The sequence below is a fragment of the Pisolithus orientalis genome (assembly GCF_024613125.1).
Source record: "Pisolithus orientalis strain OTSU chromosome Unknown F5J12scaffold_14, whole genome shotgun sequence".
Lineage (NCBI taxonomy): Eukaryota > Fungi > Basidiomycota > Agaricomycetes > Boletales > Pisolithaceae > Pisolithus > Pisolithus orientalis.
In genome coordinates, this window is record NW_026260795.1 from 215,368 (window position 1) to 237,717 (window position 22,350).

The window sequence follows — 22,350 nt, forward strand, 5'->3', positions numbered from 1 at the left end:
CAGTGGTACAACACAGCAAAATGATACAAAGTCTCCGGATCGCTGGTTTTCGTTGGCAGTCGGACCGATGGAGTTCCCCCGTACGGCTCCGTACCTGCACTCAACACCAGGGCTGCCGAGAACGTGCCAACATTATATTGGTCACTTTCTGTCAGTTCCACGGATACAAATGCCAGCAGCTCTATTTTTCCTCATTGGGCCACTGGTGGAGGCATAAGGATCCGAGTAGTGATACCGAGAGACCCCCATTAATAACAGTGCAGCGACGTCGTGCTTACATGTCGCTGGAAAAGACTAGATTATTTAAATCAACAAGCATGGGGATAGCAAATACAGTGAATACCGGGCCGAGCATGGACTACCTCAGCGAGAAAAGAGAACTAAGATCCCTGATTCCGCCTCCAAGATGAAAAGCTAAGAGCGCCAATAACCCCAACGACCAGTAATGCTGTCCCCGCCCCTACGAGGCTAGGGACATACAGATACCAGGCGTTGTCGATATCGTCCTTACCCTTGACATTGTCGAGGAAGATCAACTCGTCTTTCGTCCGTTCCTGCCTTCTCCGCCGGACAACTCTCTCCTGCTCCGAGTACATGGAGCCTTCGCCAGAATAGGCGCTCTCGGGCGCAGAGTGGTGGTGGATTTCCAATGAGGGCATCTCGAGTTCAGTGTGACCGCTTCTTTCGTCCGAGATCACCGGTATGTCGAGATCGGGATTCATCGCCCGAGCACGGTCGAAATAGCGGCCCGCAGCATCTCTATCCCGCTTCCACGCCTCCGCGCCATTTTCAGCAGGTTGTGGATGCGGAGGAACACGAATTGAAGACAGGGTCGCGTACGAAGCAGAGAGCACGACGGAGGCAGCACCCTCGAGATGCAGAAGCCCAGCTTCCAGATACAACTGCCCAAGTCCAGCGGCTCCGCCAATACATTGCACGTAATAAGACAGAGTCCCCCGTGTGTTTTCCTCAGCCTCTTTCACATGGCTTAAGGATGTGTGCGGTGGGAGGTAGTGTGTGACCAATTTCATAGTGGCAGATGGGAGGTGTGCTTGGTGCCACGCTCGCCTGAAGGAAAAATACATCAGCCCACGAGAGCGAATTTAGAAAAGAACACGTACACGAAGCATTCAAATGCTTCCTCTTTATCCTTCCTGATATCGAGAAGTTCAATAGCAAAAAGGACGAGACTAGTGGGATCCATGTTATATTTCACCTCAAGATCAGGGTCATACAGCATGGGGATCGGTGGAGACGGGAAAAGTTCTTGAGGTACGGCACCCACGATGAGCGACGGCCAAATGACAGACTGGTCCTTTTCCAGATGCAGGGTTAACAGTCTTCCTGAAGACGAGTGCAACGACTCTAGCGAGGAGAACGATGAGAGAGCATGGGGTTGCATGACAGGCGATACATGTCCAGATACAGCTGGGGACCGCCGCCCGCCGATGATATCCGGGGTGCTCTTCTGCAGACGATGTGGGCGAGGACAGCGCAGGGGAAGGGTGTTACGGGCTCTTCGGCGTCTGACGCCTGCGCGCTCTCCAGTGATGCAGCGAAGCTGCTCGATATCTCGGGGTCAGATACGAAGGCATAAGACGACTGGGTAGATGCGGTTGATAAAGTCGAAGTAGTGCGTTCCCGGGTGGAAGTCCGCGAAGTCCGCGGTTCGAGCTGCCATGCTGAGTTGGCGACAGTCGACATTGCCGTAGAGGCGTCCCTGAATTCAGGCATATTGGTATTGAGAGGGATAGGGAGAACATAGTGGACATTCAATAATACATACCTTCACTACGGGTTGTTGACCCTTGACTCCAGCCAGCAAGTAACTCCGTTCTATCACAACCTGTTGGAAACTCCATATGGGCACTCCTATACGGGGGAGGCGGGTATAACTCACGGCAACATCTTCTTCTGAGGTCTCGAGCGGAACTAGCAACAGCACAGTCGCCTACTGCGCGAACCACGGGTCAGAATTTCCTAGTGCCAATGTCGAACCACCTCGTTCACCTGATCATGAGACTAGGAATGGATGGCCAACGTGTTAGCCGCTGAATAGCCGCAACGATATTGTGCGATGGAGTCCGGACGCACCTGATGCCAGGAATACGAGTGCTTGGAAGTGACGCAGTTCTCCGTTGCCATTTTCCTGAATATCGTGATCAGTTCGTGACTTACTTTCAACAAGGACGAGTGTGTCGAATTAGTCTCTCTAGTAATTGTGTACAGCACCAGCAGGCGGAGTCAGAACACTGGCTCACGTGTGCCAAGACTCATACAGGGGTCAAATTGCCTGCCATGGTATCCGTTTCCCGCCCAGTGCGAAATGCAAGAGACATACTAGGCCAAGAAGCAATTGTAGCAACGTATTCAATCATGTACATCCCAAGTTACAATAGAGAAAATGAAAGTGACAGAAAAAAAGAAAAAGACCTTGTGTGGTATATGTAGATAGGAATTGCGAAAGCAGATCAAAAAAAAAAAAAAGCGACGTTGATAGAGCAGAGAAAACTTCATGACTTCGGTACTTTTGCAGTTTCAGCAATCCTCCTCATCGTATCTCGTTCTGCCTGCATATGTTGTATAACCATCCCATCCAATTTCTTGGACGATTCTTCTAGAGCTAACTGTTCCCTCTGCCATCGACGAATGTTTTCTTCCCCTGGCGTAGCTGGTCGACGAAGAGGGGAAGACGACTGGGATTCGATAAGATGCTCTTTCGAGTTCTGGGACAGTGATAACTGTGAGAGGGAGTGCGGTGACGCCTTAAGGTTCGTAAAGTAGTGCTTTTCCGGCGGAGCGTTGCCAACGGGCTTCTTCCGATCTTTAGAAATACCAGTAGGATAATATGGCACAGTAGCACCACGCATAATGTCGGGCGTAGAATGATTGCCCAGTCGCGTAAACGAACGTTGCGGCTCTGGAGGAGGAGCATAGACGGCGGTTAATTCTGGGTCCGCTTCACTGGCACTGTCCTCCGAATCATATAGTCCATCCATGGCACTTGGATAACCTTGTATATGATCAAAGAACTCAGCGGTAGACGAAGGGGGCGGCGCAGAATGGAGGGCAGAGTGAAAACTGAGCACTGAATGATTCACATCTAGAGGTGTGGGTAATTGCATATGCTGTGATGCCGAAACTGATACAAACGAGCGGAAGGTTCCTCGGCTAAGATCGGAGGATGATCGAGAGGGTGGCACAATGCGTGAGGATGTGGAGTGGAAAGGCAGGTATCCTGGACGAGGGGCTGGGGTAAGTGCAATACCGGCAAGCGAAGAAGACGATCGGGGTGGTGGTGACATCGCAGATAAGCGCGACGAACGACTCGCAGGTGATGTAGGGGGTTCCCGGAGATTATGTGGCGACCCTGCAAGCTGGAGTTGCGAGTTGGCAGAGTAATACCCCTCCGACCACCGGTCACGGAACGCGGAGGCGGTAGGCGAAGGCTGTGAGTATTCCGACGAAGTTGGACGTCCATCTATACTTTGCACCGACAACACAAGGGATGGCCTGAAAGCTGGTTCATGCGGAACGGCTACGTCCTCAGGCTCACTCGTGTAGCGCGACAAGCTCGTGATCAGACTGATACGGTGGTGCGACGAAGGGTTCGGCGAAACGCTGAGGGAAGGCATCGGGGGTGGAGTCTTTGTCGGTGTCATCGTCCCAGCGGTCCTTGCTTCATGCGTATCAGAGAGCATAGGTGACGACATAGACCTACGCAACACTTTCTTAGGACGTTGAGCAAGGAGCACTTGCATCGGGGTTGATAGGTCCGTTTGCGACTTTGAATACGGGAGAGCTCGACGCGGTGGCGGAGATAGAGGTATATGCGGTACAGGGGTTTCGGCACGGAGAGGGGCATAGTTAGACAACCGATGAATATCGGGGATTAGAGCGGCTGTAAGTGTGGCGGGAGGACCAGTGGGATTCGCGGGAGCGGCAGGAGTCGGACTGAATGGGGGATCGAAGTCTTCAGAAGGATCAATGATCGGATGGCTCAATATCTTCTGCTCCAACATTTTCTTCTGTTGTTGAATGCCTATATGGTTCAAAGACTCAGATGACCTAACATGGTGCGGTGACTTCGTAGGCGTTGAGTGAACGGCGGAGAGTGACGCAGCTGAATTGTTGAGGGAATGATTTACAGCTTCGTGGAGAAGTGCTTTCCTCCATGCATTGTCCCGAGGGTCTAGAGTGGATGCACCAGGGCTCGCAGGGGGCGGTAAACGCTCTGCCAGTACGGCCGCTCCAACCGACTCCTCGATACCCAAGCCGTGTAGAGCAGAAGCCTGCAAGGCAAGCGGATAGTTCGCGGATGGTGGCGGGATATCAACCACATCCGTAGGATCGACAATCCCATCAAAGATTTCGGGCTTACATCGCCGAGTCGCCCGCTCGCGATCCGCCAGGAACTCGTGAGTGTTCAGATCGACCTTCAGGCTTGCTTCGCAGCAGCGTCCAGATCATCCTACCTTTTCCCTGACTACGACAACTCTCGTCATAGTGTTGACCACCCAGTGGTGGGCGGAACACTTGCATGGACGGACGTGCGTTGTCGCGAAGAACATAACGAGATGCAGTCGTCGAGTCTGACGTCACCCTAACCACAGGAGCCGGTGCATCAGGACTGGCCGGCTTTGATTTTGCTTTCCCAACACGGAACAAGTCCAAAAAGGCAGGTGCGGGCGCCTTCTTCGTGGGATTGATGGCAGGAGGAAAATCAGAAGGCGACGGTTTAGAGTGAGCAGGGGGAAGGAAGTAGCTGTTCTTCATGAGTAACCGAAGGCGATATGAAACGTCATCTGCATCAAATTCCTGCACTTTCGAGACGTCCTAGATCAACTTGCAGGAATGATCATAGAGTGTACCTGCTCCACGGGTGACACTGGAGAAGGGGGTAGACTCTGTTCCTGTCGACGTGCTGAGCGGGTAAACTGAAGAGGACGTCGAAGACTGTTGGGTAAGCAAGCGAATCCCGCATGCTGCTTCTGACAGTTATCACCTTCAGCATGAGTAGGTCGGAAAGAAGACGGGGGAGAAGTAAGGCGGGGTAGATTCGAGTTTCGCCCCTTCCCCTTCATCTACTTGACTTCAGTTTTACGCGTCTCTGAGGTGCGACGACTTACAAATGTTGTTGGAGCTGCAATGATTTCCACCTTCCGCGGTGGCTCGGGTTGACTGCCCAGTCGAACCAGCTCCACCACTAGCCTGGCTCGACGCTCCAGTTCTGCCCAACTGGTCCAAATGTTCCACATGTCTCCTTGCTCGTATTAGGGTTGACATTGTTGTGAATGTCAGAGATATTATTCCCAGTCTCAGAATGGGATGCCGGGGGGTCGTTTGGTGTCTCGGACGGACCGTTGAGTGAAGTAGAGACCAGCTCTTGATTGTGCGAAGCAGAGATGTCCAAGACGTTGTCAAATTCAGTTGGTATGCATTCTGGACGCGAGGACTCCGTGGTCGTTCGCGTCCGTTTTCTTATGCGCGAGCGACGGGATAAACTGGCCCCGCTACTACTGACCGTGCTTGCCAACGAATTTGAGCGAGATGCTCCGGGAAATATAATGGGCGAAGAATCCGGCATGAGACACCTGCATGGGTTTCCGGGTCCCACTCTGCTTCAGAAGGTAGCAACTGGCAAAACGGCCACAAGTAAAACTGGGAAAAATCTACTTTAGGAAACTATTACGTTACACCCACGTGCCTTAGAATGTTGGGCCTGGTTGCGATCCACACGGGCACTTGTTCACAACGACAATAATGGCATTCGACACCGAGGCTGTCTTCGAACGTAGGTCGAAAATCCTGCCAAGCCTATCAATCTGATAACGGCCAGTAGTTCTACCAAAGGACGAGGGACTTCTGCCGAAATGGCAATTGCTGGTGGTTGCCATGGCGGTCTTCAACACCATACAAAACTTCGCCACGTTGAAGTTGACGCGCAAGCTCTACACACGAGTCGCACCTAATCATGGTGAGTTTTCTTTCCCTTTCTGTCCAAGATATCGCTTACATACTGCTTCTCGAAAAGTCACCGCTCTGCAAGCGAGGACCTTCGCAGTCTGGACTCTGACAGCTGCGATTGTCCGCGGGTACGCCGCATACCATATCCACGACAAAAGGTGCGTACCAACCCAGACACGTCTCTCAAGTTCTTACCCCATCTACTGTAGGATCTATGACATGGCTCTCTTCACTTATCTTATTGCTTTCGGTCACTTTTCCTCTGAAATTTTGATATTTCGAACTGCTAGGCTCAACTCCGCAGCCCTGAGTCCGGTGATCGTGTCCAGTTGAGTTCATTACACTCTCGGTCTCACAACCCTTCTGATTTCTACTTCTGTGAAGCTGTGTCTTTGATATGGATGTTGCGTCACTACGACTTCTACGTCACTCCCTGAGCACCTCCCGCAGATGGACACGTTGTGTATTCTCAATAACCAATGTGCATTTGTTTTATGAACATCCCCGAGGGGTTAGAAGGAGTTAGTACTATCGATGCTCGACCGGGTAGGCCTGATGCAAGGACGAAGCACTATTCCTATCGAAAAGGGGCTAGTTCAGAACAGACGAACCCTGCTGCTCACGGGAAATCCAAATCCGGGCCATCGTATTGTTTTCTTCCACATGTATGGCTGTCACCAACCCTAGAAGTCCCGCAAATGCAGAAGCTGGTGTGAGAGTGAGCGTGCGATGACCAGCGCTGAAGTCAAAATTGTTGTATGATTAACCTACGAAGCCCACCACACTTCATAATGCTATAGACTAGCCTAGGAACGGTTTCCATTGCCAGCAGCATCCCCCGACATACCATAACCATAATTGGTCAGTAGGCGAAGCACAAGATCCCGCAATCTACCGTGACGTCCAACAGTATACGTAGATCAAAATTTGATATGACTTGTAAAGCCGCCACAACGCCAAACTTCCACGGCAATCTGCCTATCGTGGATGATTAAGATACTTTTTCCAGGAATCTCGTAGCAACAGAATCGATAGGGCGGTCTGCCGCTTTTGAATTTCTCTCGGTCCCCTCGAGTTGCGCCACGTTGCCCTCGGACTGCGCCTCTCGATGGCGAGATTGTGACCGAATCCATGTGCAACATATAACTCCCACTTCTCCCGCTGCATTTCAAAACCATAAACCGATCTTTCTAGCTTCTCAACACCGAGTATTCTGGGGTGGTGGAAATTCTAGCCCCATGGGGAAATTCGTGGTGAAAAGCAAGGCGGCAATTGCGCGAAGAGGCGTCATATGGCGACTCTATGAAGATGGCCACCGAGTTGTTACGCAACGCATGCATTGCTTAGGAACACACCGTTATGAAAGTACCTTGTAATAGTGTCAGTTACTTAACAGTGTCATTACGAACATATCCTCACCTGACACACTTAGTTCTTTGAACGTGTGTCGCCTCAGGGGGCACGTACACCCTAATGGCGGAAGGGGCTTCAAATAAACCAGACACGTTCTTTTTTCGGATTTAAGTAACTATATGGGTAAATTTTGAGAGTTTCGGAATAGGAACGCCTGCAACGTAAACGAACGGAACGGTGACACCTGGTGATACAGGCAGGTTGTTGCTGTGAGTTTTTACCTACTTAAAAGTCACGGGGTTCGCTGTGTCACTGATATATCAAAAAACCGGTCATAACTCAAATTCAGACTTTGGCCGTGTGCTGTCACAGACAATTTCGACAACGCAGAAGCTCATGGGCACATTTGTTTTCCCTCTGAGGTGGCTTTCCTTGGTCCTAAAATTACCCGGATCTATGCAGGCACGAGGTATTAATGAAGAGCGCTAGACGATCGAGACAACCTTCCCCCCACAAATAAGGTCGCCCCCCAGATTACATAATCCACATACCCGCGCCGGCTAAGTGATGTCAGGGCTAAGCCTGGCTAAGCACCGACCGTAAGATTATAAAAGAGGCTCCGACTTCCTTGCACATTCCCCCATTCCGTGGCATCCGTTTCCTTTTTACACCATGTCTGCCATCTCGCGGTGCCCTTCAGAATTACTGTGCATAATATGCTCCCATATCTATGCCGCAGGTATACCTGCTTCTCCGAGCTCGTTAGATCCTGTAGCGTTAGGTGACTATGGCATACCCACCGCTCTACCTTCATCGATGGCCCCCAGTCACTGGCCGGAGCCCCTAGTGCGCAAGGCCCTCGCTAATTTATGTCTCGTCAATCACGCCTGGTACGATGCTGCCAAACCATGGTTATGGCGGAGGATAGAGGTTCGGCTGCCTCGCAGCTGGCTCGCCCTAGTGGACGAAATAACCGGAGGAGAAGACGAATTAAATGCCGAACGGACTGCTATTGCTGTTGAACAGTCGATCCAGGCCTTCGCCGAAGCAGCCGTAGCAACGACTGCAATGGCAGGAACCTCCTCAGACGAAGAGGCCCTCAAGAAATGGAAGGAGTGTATCCTCCAGACTCTTGCAGGTCCGGATGGATCAGTTCCTCCGGACATCCTTACTCCCCCAGCTTCCCGTGATCCGAGTCCGAGGCGCCTGAGGGCGAAAAGCAAGAGTCCAGCTCGCTGGAAACTGATGCGGTCCATAAGCGATGCCGTGCAAGACATAGCTGACCGTAATGAGTTCGGCCTATACGGTCCGGTTATTTTCCTCCGATCACATTCTAGACGCGTCCTGACATCCGACTTCTGTAGTTCCGAGGGTGCATGACCCTCGACCCGGGAGGTTTGTACAGCATATTGACTTTAATCATTTTCGGACCATCGGCATGCGCCGTTCCGTAGAGGAAGGAGTGAACAGCCGTTTTGTCACTGGTCAGCGTGTGGAGGCAATTCTCAAGGTACGTCTTTGCCGTATTCCACGTTTATTTCGGCGCCTGTGCTTAACCTTATTTCCCAGGAAATGCCCAACCTTACTGCATTTGGCGCGACCGAGTATATGGACGGTGCATTGACTTTGCCTGTTCTGAACGAACTTTTCTTCCGTGGCTCCTCTTCTCGTGTTCCAGGTCGCCCCTCTCGTGGGCGTGGACTAATTGCAGTGGACCCTAACAATACCGACGAGGAGGACCATGAAAGAAGGCGTGACTGCAGCGAACTTGAAGCTGTAGATTTCACGGGCTGCGTCAGTGTTGTGTTCGTGAGCGCTCTCACAGAGTTTGTCGACACCCATTTGTCACTGGTGCCCAATAACACAAGCGACGAGGATCGCAGGGATGAAAGGCGCTCCCGCCGCGCGGTACGTTTTGAAGAGGATGGTCCGTTGACGTTCCCCGTCCTGCGACGCCTGAGTCTTCGGGGTGTCAAGTCAATCCAGCCACCCGTCCTCAACTCGTTCGTGCTCGCTTTCCCCTCGCTCACTCACTTGGATCTTTCTGCCACGCGAGTAACGCCTGACTTGCTTACTGCACTTGGAAACACGTCCGTCAGGCTTCGTTCCTTGTCACTTGCTCGATGCATCCGCCTCACCGGAGAGAGCATCAAGACGTTCTTGATACAAGCACCTGCCGCAGCCCAAATTCAAGAATTGACGCTTTACGGAGACCAGACATTCCCCTCTCCCCTTTCCACCAGCGATCTCGAGGAACTATTCACACTTGCGCCTTGCTTTACCAGCGGTGAACTCATCTATTTGGATCTATCTAGCTCTCCGGTGACCGGCGAGTCGTTGAGCAAATGGGGACCACAGCCTAAGCTCAGATCTTTCGGGCTTTCTTATATTCCCGACCTACAATTGGAGGACATCGCTAAATTTATCACAAGCAAAGCCCAAAACGTAGAAATTTTAACGTTGGTATCCACATCACCAGACCTGGAGTGGAGTAGGACTGGCGGGGGCATCGAGATACCCAGGGGTACTGCACGACAGACTTCACTTGCGTTACACTCGAAAATCATTTCGCCGCTGTGTACGCCTCCGCTTATTTCGATTCTTACGCCAGTCACGACGCAACCGCCTACCCGCGTACGGGTGATAGAACTGTCTATGCCAGCACTGGTCGGCCTAGGTGCCGGTGCCGGCACTTGGCGTAGTATTCGCAGCAAGGGTGGTAGGGGCTTGGTATGTCGACACTGCTAGTGGCTGGGTCGGAGGCGAACTCATACGCGGCCTGCCCCGCGATCACCCTTTCCGTATGGAAATGAATCGCTTGGCGGACGCCAATGGCAATGTCAGTAGTGGAGTAGGCTGGCATGCTCGTAAGATGGAGGTACGTTTCCATCTGACTGTTACCGTGAATGGTTGAGATTGATGAGCGATATTCTTAGGTGCTACATGGATGTGGAATGTCAGGACGTGAAGATGGTCTTTATGGTGCTGTCTCCTTTGCGTACCAAGGGTGAAACAATGGGTTTTTCTTCTTCTTTCATTCCTGAATATATTTACTGTTATGATTGCTGGAGCTTAGTCCTAGTGACAGCCCCTCCTGCACATATACGCTATCCACTGTGTTTTTAGTTGCCTTGCTATTAGGATATATGTAATTATCCGTGTAGAATTGTGCTAGTCGTAGACCTTGACCAGCAGATAAATTATAAAGAGTTGAGGTTTATGGATTTAATTCCCTCTCGTAGCCTTGAGTTGAAGATGTTTTGATCTGCTGATCAGTGTACGTCACTTCACAACAATAGGGTGGTGAGTGGAAGCCTAGAATCTAGTGTACAGTAATAAACTCCTATGGAGCTACATGTGCGCTCAGAGTAGCTGGCCAAACAATTTCAAACTAAACCCAAATCGGTACATACGAAGGTGGTAATGCGTCCACCGTCTAACTCATCTCCGAAGTGATGCCCTTTAAGAGACAACCTCATAGATCTGTGCCGCAACAGTCTCCTCCAGACGATTTGGTTAACACGATCATGTTTTTTTTTCCGGTTTGATGGTCGAGCTGCTAAAAAGCACGTTCATACGTTCATATCAACCCCCCTTGTGGTTTTATACACCGATTATTATCTGTGCGCCATTGTGCCCTCACAGAGGTCTGTGATGCTCATGCCATCAGGGAAAACCGAGAGTTAGAATGTGGGACTCTCAAGACGCAGGGCCAAGTTGAGACCTTGGTAATCCAGTGCCCTTTTCGTCATCATCAAATATTTCACACGACCTTACGCTTGACGAGGTCTCAAACCACGATGTGATGCGGCTGATCGCAGCCAGAAGCCCTACAAAAGATCATGCGTAAAACGACGACTCCCTCTTGTCACGTACGACCGGACGGACCATGATCTCCTACTTAAACAACTCCACGGCGCCGACACCCAGGCATGAGCGGTGTACTTACTGCTGCCGGTCCGTACAGCCGTCACAGAATGGATTTTCCTCTTTGGCATTTACCTCGTACGTCCGTTGTTCACACATACTTATGAAACCTACTGGTTGCGGCACTACGGACAACGTTGTACAGGGTCCCTCTCGGCGTTAAGTGGACCCCTGCACACTCGTCCGAACTGAGCAAGGCTGCATTGGCGAATCCTCAATCAGTTTCACGTCCGCGTGCGACTATGGGTAAATACATATAGGTGAAAAGGTAGCGTAGTTTCGAGGTCAATGTAAAAACCGAGCAGACAGCCGAAGAAACTTTTGATAACCTTCGCAATAGTTCTCCAGCAGGTAAGTACCACTGAAAATCCGTTTCAACCAGAAACGCATTGATTCAGAGGGCGACCATTACAAACTAGGCCAGGACACCCCCTGCGCTCTGAGAGGGGTCACTAACGCCCGCGGAGCCAGTATTGCAGCTCCTCGCGGTCTTTCGTGGGGCTAGGTCTGCAACAGGGTTGCAACCCGTCACCATGTTCTCCCGCAATGTGAGGTTACCCGAGGGCCAGTTTTCGAGTTTTGTTTATCCGCAAGGGCTGGCCCCGCGAGCTTCACCCAGATGCGCTTCGGCACGCACCCTTTCACCTTGCCCGTTTGTATTTCCCGTAGGATTCATCTATTCGCCAATTCCGGTTGTTCATGTACAAGTTCTGGTCTCCATATCCTCGTTGCCACATTCTGTACCTTCAGCTCAGGGTTTTCGGGCACAGTAGGTGAGCGCATCCAACTGCGTCAAGGTGTGATGTGATCTCCTTGAGAAAGAAAATTTGCAGGAACCTCTCTCCCAACAAGGCCTGTTGTATGCCAGGCCCTTTCCATCCACGGTGAGGGGGTCCAGCAGTGGTTGGGAAGCAGCCTGGTTGTATGTCTTATTCCGTTTTCGGAACTGCCGACTTTCTTCGTACATTCAGGTATCTAGGCAAGTTTGACAGTGAGCGCTCTCCACACTTACGTTCCGGAAACGATGCCATGGTCGCCGAGCCCGTGAATTACCAACTCTGTGTGCTTGCAGTATTGAGCAGTGAGAAAAAGGCCACTACAACTCCACCATTTCATTTGAAGTGTGGTCTTCGTGTGAAAGTTACAGGAACATCGGATGTATGATCAGTGTTAGCTGTTGCTAGGTGTCTGGGGGCGTGAGATGGCTTAGAGGGGCAGCTCCAGTCCTGCGTGACTCAATAGTTCCGCGGATGTCATAAAGTAGCTATCGCCTTGTAGGGCCAAACCTCGTGCCCCTCATCCGAAGACGGGTTAGATACTTCACACCGCTTGATGCGAATATATACTGGAATATCGCAGGTAATGGATAGGCTGATAACTCTCCAACTATGTTTTTAATATTTACAGCAGTTTCTTCGATTGGAATCTCTGTGGGCAGAAGCATGATGTCCGGCCAGCGGGCATGAATCACCAAGTCTTGTGGGAATGCCGGCAGCGGGGGTTTTCATTGCAGTGTCAACCAGAGGTTCACAGGACATGTCCCGACCACGGAAAACGCAGCTTGTCAAGAGTTCTCACTCCCTATTAGACTTTCAAAAGTAACGTCGACAAACTAACTGTTCATCCATTGAGATGACTGGGATTTAAGCTTTATGGCTCTTCGCGTACGCCAAGCCACAGCTTGGGTGCAAATATAAGGTTCGTCTATGATATACCGTGGCCTGGCTTCCGGATTATGAAGCGGAGCTTCATGTGAAGAGCTGCACCGAGCCCGACACGGGGCTCGAGGTATGTACATATATAACTTACCAGAAGCGTGTCAACATATCCTTCCACAAGGTCACTATTCGAGATTTTTCTCGTATCGGGTGACTGCTAAGCGCAAGGCGGTCATGACGAACGCAGTGTTGACCATGAACCGTCTTCTGTATACTCTATAGGCAGAGCATAGAAAGCCTCACATTCAAAAGTGGCGGTGATGCACAGACGTCCCAGCATACGTACCTAACACCGGCCCGCAAGTTAAGGGAAATTCTTTAAGCAGCCGTCGGTAACATGCTGCAGACACCCACCCACCGAGCGGAAAGCAACACACACACTATATGACATCACGCTTACGATCGGGTACAAATAAGTGCCTGTTTCTGCTTCCGTCCCGGAGTGATCATTGCCAAGCTTTGCATGGAAAAGTTGTTCACACTTCCAGGTGACGGTTACATTCAGTGAATACAGACCGCTCGAAACGCCATTTTCTATCTTCAGGATCTGCCATGTGGTTCAGTCGAGGGGGGCAGGGATTAGTAGGTCGAAACACAATGTGCTGACGCCAAATTTGTTCCCTTGGCGCGTGGGCAGGCAGCAAGGCTGATATGAACGGTGCACGCCGCTGCGGAATGGTGAATAAATCGGCACTACCCTCTTACCTGGGGATGTGGAGTTCGGAACTCGAGACGTTATAGGAGGTGTTGTGTCGAGGCATGGGAGAACCACCATTGGATCGAGCGAGCGCCGCAACAACTACCTGTGCCAAGGTTCCAGAACCGATGGATCCCGTCACCAACCTCTGCAGGTAGCAGTCAACACCGCTCTTCGTGGAGCACATCTACAGTACACGCGCATTGTTAAATTTATTTCTCGTCACCTTTGTTTACCTGCGGGTGGGGGACTAAGCCCCGCAGAGTAGCCAGTCATGGCGCGTCGCTGCGAAGCTTTCCGAGAAGGCCTCCATGATGTAATACACAATAGTAGGGTTGCGGCTAATGAGTTGTGCTGTACTCATTACTGATTAGGGGGTAAAAGTAAGTGCATACTGAGAGGGAGGGCGCAGTCAATTCGGGCCGGCGAAACTGCGGTGTCTCCGGACGCGTTATGGATAGCTTTTGGCAGAGCAAGGTCGAGGTAAAGTCAAAAATTCAGTCCATCAATTGACAAGATGTGCCTTGCACAAATCAGAGGACTATCCGAGCCGAGGCGCGCCTCAAAGTTATGTGTATTATCGAGTGGTACAAGGCTGATATGTGCTTGCCGCATTGGAGCACGAGCTGAGGCAGTGCGATCAATTGTTGCATGGTACATGTGTATGGAATGTTCTGTTAGAACACGGGTGTCTTCTCCCACAGCCGAGAATCTCCGCTCGCAGAGCACTGCTTGACCAGTGGGCCCTCCGGGTCGCGCCCTCCGTCATTCAATTATTGTACCGCTTTGATTGTCACACAACGGTGGTGGGTCCATGAGTCGGTGGTGGGTTGGCGAGTGCAAGATTGGAGGCGACGGCGTGGAAAGTTGCCGTGATCGACACTGAAACCACCATTACGTAAACGTACGATAGTAATGTACATATATACATGAACAAAAATTGGAACACGGCCTGTCCTCTTACAACCCGCCAAACTACACAGCTGTCTTCCAACCTTCGTTCAGGCAGTATCCACTGATAAAACATCCTCTGCGCAGCACCCCCCTAGAACCTGTGCTATCGAACGTATAATTTGCCAGTACGTGACAGGAGAAGGCTCCATCCGCAATCATTCATGGACGAGGCGAAATCAACAGTGTCGGACCCGGACTCGAACTTGGGGCGGGCGCCGTCTGACTCACGACTGCTGCAGTCCGACGAAACGCCGCAACCTCGCCGGAGTTCCACAAATCCCGTCGCACAGAGTAGGCCCGCCAACCGCGTCTTAAGCCGGCAATCGCTGAAGCGCCACTTTACGACGCTTTTGCAACCAGAGAGGAAACTTTCTTCTCCCCCTTCTGCCTGGCAAAGCTTGCGGGCCATTATCCTAGCATCTTGTAAGTTCCTCTGGCAACTCACTGTAATGATTATGATATATCTGTACCCTAGGGTTAAATGTCCTCTTAGTCTGTATCCCGATATCGGTATGTAGGTCCGTTGGTACCGGCTTTCTGCTCTGACTGGCGGGGATGCAGTGGGCGATGAACTTTGCTCTTCCCGACCAACATACTCTTATATTCGTTTGTACGTCGCCCCTGTTCTGTTCTTGTCGCACTCTTCTAATCTAAGTAACAGTCTCATTCCTGGCTATAATTCCGCTTGCCAAGGTATATTATTTAAACATTACTAGATAACTTTTTTGACAAGGTATAAAGCTCCTTGCCTTTGCTACCGATGAGCTATCGATGCGTGTCGGGCAAACGCTTGCAGGGCTTATGAATGCAACTTTGGTGTGTGTGCTCGGCTTACTTGTGGATCACCGACTGATGTACCTGTCCAGGGAAATGCGTAAGTCGTGCCTTTTACATGCAAGCGGTCATTCACTTCCTCTGCTTTCCAGTGTTGAACTCATTGTTTCGGTGCGTTTTGGTCATCATTCCCGAATTTGCTATTCTCAATCGCCGATCAGATAATTGCGTTGACGAAATGCGAATTGCAGATTGTTCAGTCGTCCCGTGAGTGCTATATCGTTGACTGATTGAATGTCCAGGCTGATGCTTCAGTTAGTGGTGGGATCCATCCTGAGTAATTTGTGTACGTCTTAGCACAAGTCGTGAACAACGTACTTATGATGGATTTTTAGTACTCGTCCTGGGCATGTGTTTCTTCGCAGGTGGTCTACGGTTCTCGGAGCAAGGATTCGGACATGGTTTGCGGCCTCCTCCCATCCGTGAAAACTATCCATTCTGACGGTCTCACAGTTGCGGCCCAACTGAACTCTACCCTTCTAACCGTCAGCGTCATTGCCGTCCTGTTACCTGGGGCTTTCCATATGGCTTTGCAGGGCTCCACCTCAGTCAGTGAAAGTGATTTAGACGACCGAATCTTGAAGACTAGTCACGGAGTGAGTAATTTACAAGTGGATAACATTAAGTTTAACTTTTGTCCAAGGTCGCCATTATCCTGCTCTTCAGTGAGGCAACTTCTCTTCGTCAATTTAAGCTAGCAAAACTAATTCCTCACTCTTTAGTCTACTGTTCATATCTCCTGTTCCAGCTCTTTTCCCATAAGAACCTTTACAGTGATGATGCATTCGAGGCATCAAGGAAGTATTCGGGGGAGAATCCGTTTAAATTGGGTCACAGACTGCGTCACAGACGACGAGCTGCAAACGACGTGGGCATGACAGACCTTCCGATGGTTTCCTCTCCCCGTCAGGAGAGCGTTCAGATTGACCACGGCGATGAAAATTCCATGAGTCATCCCGACGTTACCCATGATGTCGAGAGCGGATCCTCCGAAGAGGAAGAAAAGCCTCAGATGTCAGTGCCAGTGTCCTTGGGCCTCCTTGTTGCTGTCACGGTGGTAAGTTTGCACAGCTCCATTTTCCGATTTGATCACCGATAGTAGCATCAATACACAGCTCGTTGCTGTCACTGCGGAATTCTTGGTGGATTCCATCAACGGTTTAACTTCGGGAGGCGCTATTAGCACAGAATTTGTTGGCGTGATACTACTTCCTATCGTTGGCAATGCTGCGGAGCATGTTACCGCGGTTACAGTGTCGGTCAAAGACAAGCTAACCTTGAGCTTGGGCGTGGCCGTCGGATCGAGCATTGTACGCACTCCCACTCTGGTGTATTTGTAGTTTGTGCTCACAATTTTTATATATAGCAAATCGCCTTGTTTGTCATTCCGTATGTGCTTCCTGTAGTTTTGTTGTGTTTCCCGTGTTCACCAGTTTGACAGCTTCATTGTCACGCTGGGATGGATTCTTGGAAAGCCGTTAACCCTCATGTTCGACCCGCTGGAATCTATAGTCATGTTCCTTGCTGGTAAGTCGACCCCTCTGACCAGTCGCACCACTTTGACGCAGAACTTCGCAGTCCTCACCGTCAACTACGTCATTCAAGATGGCAGGTCGAATTGGCTGGAGGGCATGCTCCTCATGTGTAAGTCCTCGCTCCTTTCTTGTGGATCATCTATGCCGCTCACGGGTGAACGGACAGCGCTATATCTCATCCTTTGCGTAACATTCTGGTATTACCCTGGTACGTCAATTGAACATGCTCAGAAATGTTGATTCATTTATGTCATGATTTAGGTACCTCGCCGATTTTAAGCTGCTAAACATCCAAACCAATATTTGGAGAATGTTTATGATTCTAATAAGTCCAGTTGCAGTATTCACTCTGGAATGAAGTCCACGACTCTTATACATGACTATTCTCCCTTCCTTCGTGTATCATCTACAGGTTTTCCATTATTTTTTTGATGCCACATGTCTATGACGATATAAGATATCCAAATATTTACTTGTCTAAGCGTTCAACGCCGCAATAATTTCCGAGTGCCAAGAGGATGAGTGGAGTGGAGCTTGTGACATGGTCAGAACTAGTATGGTAGACAAGTTAATTTTCATGTTATAACTAGAAGGCTGTGGCGGTATACACGATTATATACAGCACGTTTGGCCAGGTCACGACCTCCAGACTCGCTCGAACATCGAGGCCTATAAGAATATTTATGGTAATTGGTGAGAAGAAATTTTTTATAGTCTGGCCTTGGCATCTCCATTGACAAGTGTCGCTGCTGCTGTTGCAAGGACGATAGTTCCTCGTTCCTTCACCTTAGTTGCTAAATTGGAAATACGTCGTAAAGTAAGCCCCTGGAGAACCTGGTTACTGACGCACGAAATGACGTACTGAAGATGACTTTGGAACCTTCTTTCCACATTTCAGTGACGAGGGTTTCACCCGGAAAGACCACTCCTGCAAAGCTATGCATAGTAGAAGAGAGGGGAAAAGAGGGACACGTGTCATCCTTGTGGGGAGTCTAGTGGAGAAAAAAAGGTATACTGACCGTACTTTGATGTCATTGAATGCTCCGAACGTGTGCAGCACGTGTTTTCCAGCAAATCCCATGAAGCATAGTCCTTATCAAACACAGCAAAGACAGACAGCAGTTCAGGACAAGGAGAGACACAAGTTTGACATTGATATCTGAGATAGGGCCACCTACCATGAAGGATGGGTTTATCAAAGCCGCCAACGGCAGCAAAATCGGGATCTATCTGTTAGCATCCGAATCCAAATGAGGTTGTTCATCAGAAGTTTCCCAAAAGCTTTTCTGGAATTCTGGGAAGGAAAACTCACGTGCAAAGGGTTGTAATCGCCACTTAACCTGTATTGAAAAGTTCCTTAGCCATTCCTCCAATAGTGACGCAATCGCATGATGCCAAGACAGGTATGAAAGCACCAAGCTACAATATATAGAGGAACATGGCTTACCGATAGAGTGCAGCTTGGTTAGGTAGCGTCTTTTCTTCCACCACAGCATCCGGCTTGCGGGTAGGTGGCACATTTGCAGCCGTGGCAGGACCTCTATCTGTAGATACGGCGACCAACGGTCATGGGGCTTGGGAAAAGATCGGACGTCAGGCATGATAAGTCCTCACCTGACCCCACGCGTTTGCCACCGAACCCTCCAGCACCTCGGATAAAGACGGTCACCTGGTTCTCGAAGAGAAGTCTTCCAGTGTCTTTGTCCTTGGTATGAACAATGCTAGTGATTGATGCAGCCTTCCCTTTGTCTAAAACTTCCAGAAGCCTAAACAATACAATATGTAGCAGTCAGTTGTCAACACTAGGATGACACTATTCGCGTGGCTAGACCTTGTTTCGTTTATGAGCGTTCCCGAAGTAGGTATAGGTCCCTTGATAGCCAAGTACTGCTCTCCATGGAGGAGCTTCGCCTAACCATAACCGTCCATGGTGTCAAGTTTAAACAGTTAAATAACTGGAAGTTGGCGATTCAAGGGAATGGTGCCTCACAGGGTTAAAGTTTGGAAGCCATCCAAACGAAATACTTGAGCTTGCGGGAAACTGTGGAACCACGCCAAACGTTGGGAGTGCTACAAAGTCACTGTGGCCCTCATACGACCACTGGAGGTCTCGTTCCGTCGCTCCTATACCGAGATTGTACAGGATGACGTCGCGTTCAGTGTATTCGAATTCCTCGTCTGGAGGCACCTCCTTCTTTGCTTCGGCGACCAGCCGTGAATCCTCCGGGTCTGCAAAGACGGCGGGCAATGTCATCGTAGAGGTTTACAGCGAAGACAGACTGCCCTGCTGTCGATATAACCGAGCTCTGTGAAATCACATGCTCGGCGCTCGGATAGACTTTGATTAAGAATCGAATGACCATTGACACTCTCCACTAGGCTTCCGCAAGTCATATAGCTACATTATACTCTCACAGGAGTCGATATAACGATTTAGCAATCCGCGAATCAGTCTTTTACAACTTCGCTTTAAGTGCTCTCCCAGCTTCTTTAACCGCTTCTACGGCACCCTCAACTACCGATCCCGCCTTATTCTCAAAGTTGTCGATGATCTGCTGCAAGCTCTCAGCCGATGTCGCCGGGAACGTAGCCCTGCCATCATCTACGAAAAAGAGAAAGAGTCACTAGATAGAAAAGAAACACTCAGAAGCAGCAATTACAACGCACCAAATGTCGTAAAGGATTCCCACTTCGCTATGACTTCTTCAGGAGTCAACTCCACGTTTATCGGGAAGCCATGGCCGCCCGTTCGTTGCCAACGTGTCTCTGCTGCCCAGCCACCAGAAATTTCGAACAGCCGACCGGTGGTGTCGGTGTTATCCTCGCTCGTTAAGAAACCTACAACAGGGGCTATGTAGTCCGGCTAGAGGGAAAGAGATGTGTTGAGAGCAACGAATGGGGTAAATGAAAGAGACTTGCGAACCTTGTAAGCATCAACCATCTCTTTCGGCCTAGAATATTTCAGTGTCAAGAAAAAAAGACTAGTATGGAATCGACACACCAGATTGTCATGGTCATCGCGGTACCGGCGGAAGGAGCGATGACATTACAAAGAATGTTGTATTTTCGACCCTCGAAACCAAGAGTCTTGGTAAGGCCGATAACGGCGGCTTTTGCAGACGAATACTACGTCACCCCCGTGTATGAGCCTCGTATCACGGGAAAAAAAATAGTAGCTTTACATTGGTCTGCCCAAAGTTACCATCTGGTATTTCAAAGTCAGGCGAAAAAAGAGCGTGCAGAACTGATGAAGGCTCACATATACCAACCTGCGAGGCCGTCGTAACTATGCGACCGTATTTCTGCTTCTGGAATACCGGCCACACGGCCTTTGCGCACTGCACAACTGTGTAATCAGCCACGTGTAACATCCTGTATAGCTGGAAGCAGACCTTGTATGTACCACGAAGATGGACGGCGATCACCGTGTCCCACTCTTGCTCTGTCATAGCTGCAAACGATCGATCTCGGAGTACGCCAGCATTGGCAATCAGGACATGCACGCCACCGAACGCGTCCAGTGCCGCCTTGACAATCTTCTCCCCCTCTTCTGCCGAACAAACGACAGGCACTGCCTTTCCGCCAGCTACCCCATGTTGAATTTTTTGTTGGTTCCCCGCAAAGAATCTCTGTTACGTACCAGCTTCAACTTCCTTGCAGACTCCAGTTGCTCCCTGCTCGTTAACGTCGTTCACGACGACATTCGCTCCGAGACGCCCATACATAAGTGCATACGCACGTCCGAGACCGGCACCTGCACCCGTGATGATGACAGTCTTTCCATCAAAACGGACCGGAGGTGTTGCTTGAGCATTGGGTGGTAGCTTGGCTGCAACCTCGAGCTGTGACGTCACAGAATATAATCTCCGTTTCGCATTGCAGCCACACTCTGCAACTTACCTGCTTCTCACTATCAGCCATTGACTGTGGACTGCGCGCGCAAAGCATTTAAGAAGTAAGAAAGTACGAGAAGAATACGTACTTACTGCCTAGGATCTGAGAAGTCAGCGACCTCTGACCACTTGAGTTTAACCTTTGAAAATTTCTCAGTCGTGACCACGGTAGCAGAAGGTAAGGAATGGCATTTACAGCGGACGGAGTGAACGTTTCATCTGTCTTCCAGATCGCTCCCTTGCTTCGCCCCCATCGGATCTCGGCGACGAAGCCTGCTCCAACCTCAAACACGCGTCCAGAGGCGTTCGGACCGTCGGGATGGCAAACAGCAGCTACAAACGGTGCTACGAATTCAGGCTGTGCCATGAAAAAAGTTTGAAAATGGGACTGGGGTCTTTCCGGGTGACTGTAGAAACAAATACCTTCAAATTCGCGAGCATATCCGGAGGCATGATCGTCTCCGTCATTTGCGACGCAGCAACCTAAACGCACCATTTTTTGTTATTAGACCAGACTCTTTCCCCCCGAAAAGGGAGGGTAGAGAACAGTGACAGCCCATACCGGAGCGACAGCGATAGCACCAATACCATACTTCACGCCTTCTCTTGCAAGAGATTTCGTGAACGAGATCAACCCCATCTTCGCAGCACTATAGTTAGCCTGACCAAAGTTACCTAGTAGATACGCATGAGCGATTCTTAACTTGTATGTAGATTTTCCCCAAGACAAACCATAGATGCCAGCAGCACTGGTGATGTTCACGATCCGACCGAACTTCTGGTTCCGGAAATGAGGCCATGCAGCTTTCGTGCACGCAAATGCTCCCTTCAAATGGACAGCGATGACTTGGTCCCATTCCGCATCAGACATATTCTTGAACCTAAATGATAATAATAATAAAGTTCCCCCAAATATGATCACACTCGTAGTGCTACAAAACACTGACCCTTTGTCCCGCAGAATACCTGCATTGTTGATGAGGATAGTAACTCGCCCGAATGAGTTGATTGCGGTCTGGATGACAGCAGCACCGTCCGTTGCCGAGGATGCGTTCACGACCGCGGTGCCTCCGGCTGCCGACACGTCATAACCCACAGTCAACCAGGATAGAATGCCACACACCTTGTTTGATCTCGTCGACTACTTTCTGCGCAGCAGCAGCATTGAAGTCGTTAACGACAACATTGGCACCACGAGAAGCAAACAAGAGCGAATAACTTGATCGATCAGGTAAGGTTAGATCATACCACAGCCAACATCATTATCCACTCCGCACTTACGTTCTGCCCAGTCCACCACCTGCACCGGTGACGACGACCGTATGACCCTTGAATGAGAGTGATGCCATGACTGTTTGGTAGCTCTTGAATCGCAGGTTGCAAAGCTATTCCACCTCAAAGCAGGCGGGCCTTATTTTAGCGTGTCGGTCTCACGTGAAAAACGGTCTCGGTGCTGTCACCGGCGCCAACTG

General features: G+C 50.2%; 6 protein-coding genes across 6 annotated transcripts; 3 read left to right on the forward strand and 3 right to left on the reverse strand.

The window, feature by feature from the left end:
- Positions 1 to 206: 206 nt before the first annotated feature.
- Positions 207 to 2,212, reverse strand: F5J12DRAFT_831250 (uncharacterized protein). Its single transcript, XM_051745736.1, has 6 exons — positions 2,095 to 2,212; positions 1,901 to 1,951; positions 1,783 to 1,846; positions 1,513 to 1,682; positions 1,122 to 1,468; positions 207 to 1,068 (listed from the first exon to the last, which is right to left on the reverse strand). Exons 1-6 carry the CDS (start codon positions 2,143 to 2,145, stop codon positions 381 to 383), a joined length of 1,371 nt encoding a protein of 456 aa, XP_051599886.1. The 5' UTR covers positions 2,146 to 2,212; the 3' UTR covers positions 207 to 380.
- A 261-nt stretch (positions 2,213 to 2,473) lies between these two features.
- On the reverse strand, positions 2,474 to 5,621 carry F5J12DRAFT_831256 (uncharacterized protein). Its single transcript, XM_051745737.1, has 6 exons — positions 5,222 to 5,621; positions 5,130 to 5,198; positions 5,006 to 5,084; positions 4,888 to 4,985; positions 4,515 to 4,836; positions 2,474 to 4,447 (listed from the first exon to the last, which is right to left on the reverse strand). Exons 1-6 carry the CDS (start codon positions 5,585 to 5,587, stop codon positions 2,514 to 2,516), a joined length of 2,868 nt encoding a protein of 955 aa, XP_051599887.1. The 5' UTR covers positions 5,588 to 5,621; the 3' UTR covers positions 2,474 to 2,513.
- Positions 5,622 to 5,744: 123 nt separating this feature from the next.
- On the forward strand, positions 5,745 to 6,608 carry F5J12DRAFT_831260 (Erg28 like protein-domain-containing protein). The gene is made up of 5 exons (XM_051745738.1): positions 5,745 to 5,794; positions 5,843 to 5,977; positions 6,035 to 6,125; positions 6,177 to 6,295; positions 6,352 to 6,608. Exons 1-5 carry the CDS (start codon positions 5,764 to 5,766, stop codon positions 6,402 to 6,404), a joined length of 429 nt encoding a protein of 142 aa, XP_051599888.1. The 5' UTR covers positions 5,745 to 5,763; the 3' UTR covers positions 6,405 to 6,608.
- Positions 6,609 to 7,744: 1,136 nt separating this feature from the next.
- On the forward strand, positions 7,745 to 10,547 carry F5J12DRAFT_831265 (uncharacterized protein). Its single transcript, XM_051745739.1, has 5 exons — positions 7,745 to 8,626; positions 8,685 to 8,830; positions 8,890 to 10,039; positions 10,083 to 10,198; positions 10,257 to 10,547. Exons 1-5 carry the CDS (start codon positions 7,993 to 7,995, stop codon positions 10,329 to 10,331), a joined length of 2,121 nt encoding a protein of 706 aa, XP_051599889.1. The 5' UTR covers positions 7,745 to 7,992; the 3' UTR covers positions 10,332 to 10,547.
- Positions 10,548 to 14,596: 4,049 nt separating this feature from the next.
- Positions 14,597 to 17,571, forward strand: F5J12DRAFT_97809 (calcium proton exchanger). The gene is made up of 19 exons (XM_051750142.1): positions 14,597 to 14,741; positions 14,800 to 15,039; positions 15,092 to 15,126; positions 15,178 to 15,226; positions 15,278 to 15,309; positions 15,358 to 15,432; positions 15,483 to 15,490; positions 15,543 to 15,561; positions 15,612 to 15,657; positions 15,710 to 15,736; positions 15,786 to 15,851; positions 15,904 to 16,046; positions 16,094 to 16,115; positions 16,173 to 16,507; positions 16,566 to 16,760; positions 16,817 to 16,839; positions 16,892 to 16,977; positions 17,029 to 17,193; positions 17,247 to 17,571. Coding segments are annotated over exons 1-19 (1,593 nt in total). The 5' UTR covers positions 14,597 to 14,740; the 3' UTR covers positions 17,273 to 17,571.
- Positions 17,572 to 17,693: 122 nt separating this feature from the next.
- On the reverse strand, positions 17,694 to 22,308 carry F5J12DRAFT_927437 (uncharacterized protein; the record flags this gene model as incomplete). Its single annotated transcript, XM_051749407.1, has 25 exons — positions 22,160 to 22,308; positions 22,002 to 22,096; positions 21,611 to 21,952; positions 21,441 to 21,553; positions 21,302 to 21,361; positions 21,075 to 21,236; positions 20,972 to 21,018; positions 20,886 to 20,916; positions 20,626 to 20,827; positions 20,245 to 20,571; positions 20,168 to 20,190; positions 19,987 to 20,111; positions 19,909 to 19,936; positions 19,653 to 19,848; positions 19,446 to 19,587; positions 19,253 to 19,383; positions 18,976 to 19,214; positions 18,817 to 18,896; positions 18,600 to 18,751; positions 18,433 to 18,529; positions 18,298 to 18,325; positions 18,164 to 18,215; positions 18,005 to 18,077; positions 17,848 to 17,921; positions 17,694 to 17,779 (listed from the first exon to the last, which is right to left on the reverse strand). The coding sequence occupies exons 1-25, from the start codon at positions 22,225 to 22,227 to the stop codon at positions 17,694 to 17,696; spliced, it is 2,973 nt and encodes a 990-aa protein (XP_051599891.1). The 5' UTR covers positions 22,228 to 22,308.
- Positions 22,309 to 22,350: the final 42 nt, after the last annotated feature.